This window comes from Aplidium turbinatum, chromosome 2, assembly GCF_918807975.1.
Source record: "Aplidium turbinatum chromosome 2, kaAplTurb1.1, whole genome shotgun sequence".
Taxonomy (NCBI): Eukaryota; Metazoa; Chordata; class Ascidiacea; order Aplousobranchia; family Polyclinidae; genus Aplidium; species Aplidium turbinatum.
In genome coordinates, this window is record NC_137473.1 from 20558766 (window position 1) to 20566405 (window position 7640).

A 7640-nucleotide genomic window follows, 5' to 3' on the forward strand; every position below is an offset into this window, starting at 1 on the left:
GAATATCCAAGAAATTGCGAGATGTCGAAAAGTTCTTTACATCTCACTGACTCTCTGTACTGGCCATACAGGAAACACACAGAACCCCACCGATCGACTCGAGACGTGGGCTCAACATAATTACATACCATATGCAAACATCGAACCTGACAGAACCCCCTTCTATGCAGGGACAATGTTCATCTTGAAGAAAGACATACACGACAGGTCCTAAATCACACACAGCACCATATTACAACATCAAATACATCAAATGTGAAAACACTAACATAAACATCTTCAACGCATACCTTCCGCAGAGCAGCGGGGAGAGAAGTCCTGTTTTAAACTGCTCTCCGAGGCTATGCTGGAATACGAACATCAACACGTGATCTTATATGGTAATTTTAACGTGATCCTCGATCCGTTAGACACTGCTAAGCCGCAATATTTCTCCACTAGACCGGATAAAACAGCACTTAGAACAGGGGTCGGCAACCTACGGCCCGCGGGCCAGGTCCGGCCCGCCAGGCGCTTCGTTCTGGCCCGCGAGCAGTTCCAAGCAAAAGCACGCAATTCGGCCCGCGACGATAAAAAAGTTGTTTTTTCGCATGCTAAAATCATAGTGCAACAAAACCACGGATACTACCTGGTGCTAAAAATTATATGCTTCATTGCACACGTTTTATTTTTGTGCAAAAGTTTAACTAGACTGATTCAATGAGATGATGCAATCTTGAACAAGCCAGATGACATCACAATGTTGGAAATCAAGAAAAAGGAAATTTTTGCTGGAAATCAAGAAAAAGAAAAAGGGAATCACACGACTGTGATTGTAACTGGTTGATATATTTCAAAATTTAGATTCCAACAGTTGGCAGGAGTAACGATGGCAAAACGCAGAAAAGTGGATTTGGAGAAACGAAGTTTTCAGCAAGAGTGGAATGATATACTTTTTTATCGAGCATTATGGCAAAGCAGTTTGTTTGATATGTCAGAAAAATGTGGCGGTCTATAAGGAATTTAACATTAAACGGCATTACGAATCATTACATGGCAAATTTGACGAACTTTCTGGGAGTGAGAGAAAAGTGAAAATAGAAAACTTAAGATCAAATTTAAAAAAACAATCAGGCTTATTCGTGAAGGAGAACAGTGAGGCTGAGGCTAATACAAGAGCTTCCCTTGCGGTCAGCTCCATAATTGCTAAGAAAATGAAGCCATTCACTGACGGCGAGTTTGTCAAAGAATGTATATTGGCCGTCGTAGATGAAGTTTGCCCAGACAAAAGAGCGCTTTTCTCCAACGTCAGTTTATCTGCAAGAACTGTGACGCGTAAAGTTGAAACAATTTCGATCGATGTTAAGTGCCAACTTCGAGATAAATGTTCTCGATTGGAGTATTTTTCATTAGCGATCGATGAAAGTAGTGGTGTTAAAGATGCAGCTCAGTTAGCAGTATTTATACGTGGCGTGACACCGAATTTTGATGTCACTGAGGAGTTTGTGGAGGTTGTACCCATGCACGGTACACATGGCGAAGACATATTGGAGGCTTTGTTACAGTCTTGTACAGACAATCTTAACTTGGATCTTTCCAAATTGATATCAGTTACTACCGATGGCGCTCCAGCTATGACAGGAGAAAGAAAAGGAGTTGTTGCTCTGTTGCAAAAACATTTGGAAACATTGAGGTTTAGCAACAAAATTATTAAGCTCCACTGTATCATTCACCAGGAGGTTTTGGCATCAAAATTCAAACATATGTCGGACGTAATGGACCATGTTGTGGAAACTGTTAACTTCATTTTAGCAAGAGGTTTGAATCATCGCCAGTTTCAGGCCCTGTTAGTTCATGAGAATTCACAATATCCTGACTTGGTGTATTACTGCGATGTCAGATGGCTTAGTCGCGGTTCAATGCTCCAACGAGTCTATAACTTGCGAAAAGAAATTGTAACGTTCTTGCAACAAAAGAACATGAACACAAGTTATTTTGATGACCCCGAATGGGTTACTGACTTGGCCTTTTTGGTGGATTTAACAACCCATTTGAACGATTTGAATTTAAACAAGGTCGCGGACACCTGATAAGTTCTCTTTATGATTCTATTGCTGCATTTGAATGTAAGCTGCGACTTTGGGAACACCAACTTCGTAATTCTAATTTTGCACATTTTTCCAATCTTGGTAACAGTCCGTCAAGTACGTTGACATATGTGGAGGCTATTGTTGACATCAAACAGCAGTTTGCTTCCCGGTTCCAGGACATGCGAAGGCACAAACACGAATTCGCGTTACTGGCAACACCTTTTGATGTGAATCCAGCCGATGCGGACAATAGCGTGCAAATGGAACAGATAGAACTTCAGAATAATACAACGTTAAAGTCGAAGTTTCACGTTACTTCTCCGGAAGTGTTTTACAAAGAACATGTATCTACAACCTTATTTCCAAAATTACAAAATAATGCGAAAAAATTTGCATCCATGTTTGGGAACACTTATCTTTGTGAACAATTATTTTCCAAGATGAACTTTGCAAAAAATAAACTTCGATCACGTTTATCTGATGAACATGTTAATGATGTTTTACAAATTTCTTGTTCCAATATTAAAACTGACTTTGGCATTTTGGCAAAAAAATGCAAACATCAACATTCACATTAAATTGTTACACACATTTGTTCTTTTAATAATTAATCGGTTTCAAAGTAATAAATTCCTTTTATCATATCAATGAACATATTATATAAGCATGAATAGGAGTGTAAAACGCCGTGCAATTTAAGGGTAAGATATTCGCGTTTCAGAAAAGCTGTCCCGGCAGTTACCGCCCGCCAGTATATTTTATTTTATCAAATTGGCCCGCGGCTCAAAAAGGTTGCCGGCCCCTGAGTCTTAGAACATTAATACGTCATAACCAATTGACAGACATATTCAGACAAGAACATCCATACAAAAAACTGTTCACACACAACAGTAAGACCAGGATAGATAGAATATACATAAATCAACATGCACTTGAAAATTATTATATCAAACATTAATACTTCACATCAGACCAGTGCGCATTACCAATCATTCATCTCCAATACAAACAGCACATCAAACGGGGTGAATATTCATACAAAATCAATAACAGCATATTAGAATATTCACACGTCATAACAGAACTCGAAACGGCTTGGAAAAATTGGACTATAAACGTACCACAAATGGAACCACCAGACATGCTTATATGCTGGGATCAAGGCAAACAAACGTTGAAAAATCTCAGTTGGCGCGACCAAACCCTTGTATATTGTCTATCGTAACTTCGCAACGCCTCTCAGAGGCCCAGTGGGCAGGACTGAAAAGCCCCACTTGATAGCTGCCGCAAAAATCGGCTCGCAAATGTCACGACCGGATCAGCCGGCGTGACAGCGAAATGGACGTTCTCTTACGCCTCGAAATTGACTACACTGCGCCGTGACAGCGGAATGGACGTTTCTGTTACGCGCCGCAATCTTTGAAGTCACGGCCGTGGAATGAGTCCCAATGTTATTGTACTTGGTCGCGTCCCAGTGTATTGTATTCGCCAGCTGCCTCACGTGCTGGGTTCTCACAAACCTCAGCCCTTAATGACCGGTCCCTGGTCACCCCTTTTGATATGATTCCCCTCCCCAGAAAAACAACAAATTGACTTCTCCTACCTATAAAAGTCTGATCCTTGTGTTTTCGATTCTGTCCGCTAGCTCTCACGACCCAGTTGAGCGAGAATGCTTTCTGCTCAACTTGTGCACAACTCTCTGTGCTCCGCGGATGAAATTTTACTCAAGTAATTGACGATCCTCCAAAACGAAACCACCCAATACTTTTGAGGGAATTTTATTAAAACGTTTTATTAGCCCCTGCAGAACGTCCCACATTTCCAATCAAATTAATCTTCCGTTTTGCAGGAGACCACAGTTTCTAGCTCCCGGCCGCTCATAAAAGCAGCCGGCCCGGAGCTCCCAGGAATTAAAACCCAGGTGAGTGTCTGTAGGATGACTGCGAGAGAGAGAGACGCGAGAGAACGCTCTCCGTGGGCTATCTTCCCCGCGGGTGTAAGCCGTTCTCCCCGGCAGACCCAAGCAGCCTGCCGGAAGACGAACCCCCATCCCAAAAGGGCGGTTCGTACCCGTCTCTCTGGTCCGTCCCGACTTTCTAAATTTTCGGGACGCGACCTCATCAATCGGAATTTCGGCCACCAATTCTCTCCTCACAGGCACCACATCTCCCCAGCCCTGGCCCCGCGTCCTTAGCTGGTGGACCAACCGTTTCCGGGCGCAAAGTCGCCCGTCCCCTCACGCCGCGCCTCGCATACGCGGGGCGCGGTAGGCCGGTTATTCAAGGTCGTCACGATCTGGCTTATTTTAATTTGCGTCAGTGGTTATTCACGTTTTATCGCTACTGATGTAAATAAAAGTCCAAACAAGGTAAGTCTCACGAGCCTTATTCAAAGTGCGAACGATTAATTGCGAACTGGTGGCTTTGGAAACATTGCTGCCAAAAAGCGTTTAACAAGCAAGCCTTGCTTTCCTCGCTAGAGCGAGCGAGTGAAAGCGACACCGGCCTAACTTTTACCAGCCTTTTTAGATTTTTTTTTAAAGTCAGTTAGATAAATAAATAACTAGAAAGTTTAGAAAATAGCCTAAGTCAGCTAGATCAGTGGCCCCCTGCTGGGAACCACTGATCTAGGCGAGTAGTTAGCTTTTTTTCCCTCCCTAGATTTTTTTTGGAATCAGCCTTTTCCCCTTTAGGGAATTAGTTGATTGCCACGTAGAAAGATCAGGTGAGAATAGCCAGTTAGCTACAGCGAGTCTAGACAGTACGTGACCAGCTTTTAGGGTGTGGTCAAGACAGAATTTAGCTGAACTTTCCTTCAGAAGGAAGGTTTGAAACTGTTAAAGCTTGAATTTCGGTAAGTCCTTTTGAATTTATTTCATACTTACCTAAATAAACATCCTTAAACAATACTTACTTCATGATGGGCGATTCTAAGGCCAATGAATTCAAGTATCAAAGAACCTTGGTTGTGCAAGCATCCAGCCAGACCTGGCTTGATGTAAGCACTTTCATCAGTTTCTTTATGCAAGATGGCTTCCTTGCAAAGTATGGAAAGGAGCTAAAAGCTGTGCGTGCCAAGAGCCTGCGGCAGCACATTTTCACCGTCACGTTCTCAGCTTCTGAGAACGAAACAAAATCCTTGTTGATGGAACAGCTGGCGCTAGACCATCAGTCACCCGTGACCTATACACACAAGGAAGTAGGTTACGTGATCAAAGTATGGCGACCGATGCCACCATGCGACGTGATCACATTATATCCAGTGCCGGGCGAGTGGCATCTGGATTTAATTAATGAGTTTGCTTGCCAAGCAAACTGGGGAAATGTTTACCAGATGGTTAAAGGTAAACACAAGCAGCACCCCACCATCTGCAACGAGTTTCTGCATGTGTACCTGCAGAACACTAAACTCGCTAACATCCCAGAGAAAGTGCAGATGTTTGGTGAGTGGATATCCATCACCAAGCCTGGAGAGGGACATTTGCCACTCTGCCAAATATGCAAAGTCCGGGGCCACCTAACTTCCAAATGCCCCACGAAGCCGAAGACCAGGCAGCAGCTCGCCTGTCATGTGTGCCGATCAACAGGCCGACACAAACCTGGTTGCAATGCAAAAGAAAAGTTCAGGGAAAAGAGTAGGAAGAGAAAGAACCCCCCCACGAGCGACGATGGCTTTATCACCGTGGGCAAAGGAGGGAAACACAACCCCAAAACCTCCATGCGCAGCATCTTCTCATCAGATACTGAGATAGCGGATAAGCCCATGTCCAACACAGAGTCCAAGACATCGACTCCAAAAGAACCCTTGCTAAAGCGGAGATCGATTGCCCAACCAGCATCTCCCAGGACGACGAATCCCAGAGACCACGACGCATCCCACGCCAGCTCCAAGGATGCGTCGGTCTCAGTTGACAATGACAACTCGTCAACTGACTCGGAGTCCGTTTCTTCGAGAGAGTCTACGCGGGCTGAACTGACTGGGACCTCTCCTCTCCATCGAAATGTCTTCAGTTCGGTGGGTGAGCTCACGGACTCAGACGGCGTCCCAGCCAACTACACGGTCTAGTCCAAAACTCTTAAACTTTAATCTGCTTTTTCTCTATCTATAATCATGTTCACAGATACGGAGAGTGACGATTCGGACGCCGGACTGGGCAACCTCAAGGTTGGCTCAATGAACATCAACGGAATATCCAAGAAATTGCGAGATGTCAAACAGTTCTTTACATCTCACAGACTCTCTGTACTGGCAATTCAGGAAACACACAGAATCCCCACCGATCAACTCGAGACGTGGGCTCAACACAACAATTACATGACATACGCGAACATTGAACCTGACAGAACCCACTTCCGTGCGGGGACAATTTTCGTCATGAAGAAAGACATACATGACAGATCCGAAATTACACACCACACCATAGTACAAAATCGAATACATCACCTCAACATCAAATGTGGTAAAAATAATATAAACATATTCAATGCATACCTTCCGCAGAGCAACGGAGAGAGAAAGTCATGTTTTGAACTGCTCTCCGAGGCTATGCTGGAATATGAACATCAACATGTGGTCTTACTTGGTGATTTTAACGTGATCCTTGATCCGTTGGACACTGCTAAGCCGCAATTTTTCTTCACTACACCGGATAAAACAGCACTTAGAACATTAATACATCACAACCAATTGACAGACATATTCAGACAAGAATATCCTTACAAAAGACTGTTCACGCGCCAAAACCACAACAGTAAGACCAGGATAGATAGAATATACATAAATGAACATGCACTTGAAAATTATCATAACATCAAACATGAATACTTCACATCATCAGACCACTGCACATTACCAATCATTCATCTCCAATATCAACAACACACCAAATGGGGTGAATATTCATACAAAATCAATAACAGCATATTAGAATATGCTCACGTCATAACAGAGCTCGAAACGGCTTGGGAAAATTGGACTATAAACGTACCACAAATAGAACCACCAGACATGCTTATAAGGTGGGATCATGGCAAGAAAATGTATCGACTGATTGAACTCTCGCAAGATGTCGCACTCAAGCGTAGAGAAGATTACAATCAAGCGAAAAATATGCTCCACACTCTGGACGCTCATCCGGACCACGTCCTGGAAGATCGTTGCCCGGAATTCTTGGAGAAAATCAACAACTTCTACGATTATAAAGCAGTCGGATCGCAAATCAGATCCAGAACTATCCCAACTAGCGATGAAGAGCCATCTAAAAGCTTCTTCAAAGCAGTGGAACAAAATTGTAAAAGTAGCTATATCACTGAGATACACGACGCAAACAACACAACTCTCACCAAGAAAGAAGACATTCTCAAAGAAGTACACAGCTTCTACCACTCCCTATGGGGCATAGAAGACCACATCAACCCTCAAGAACAGAACAGTTACCTAAACATTCTGGGAGAGGCCAAAATTGAGGAAGACGCAGCTGAACAAGCAGAACAGCTCATAACTCTAAAAGAAGTAAAAACCGCCATCGATTCTCTTAACAAGGATTCTGCACCTGGATCAGATGGTCTCGGC

General features: G+C 43.4%; 1 protein-coding gene across 1 annotated transcript; it reads left to right on the plus strand.

Moving 5' to 3' along the window:
* Window positions 1-923: 923 nt before the first annotated feature.
* LOC145788416 (general transcription factor II-I repeat domain-containing protein 2A-like) lies at window positions 924-2069 on the plus strand. Its single transcript, XM_082600184.1, has one exon. It carries the CDS (start codon window positions 924-926, stop codon window positions 2067-2069), a length of 1146 nt encoding a protein of 381 aa, XP_082456310.1.
* The last annotated feature ends 5571 nt before the right edge of the window (window positions 2070-7640 follow it).

Excerpts from the sequence above, each read along its gene's own strand:
- LOC145788416 (XM_082600184.1), top strand. The coding sequence starts at position 924 with ATGATATACTTTTTTATCGAGCATTATGGCAAAGCAGTTTGTTTGATA.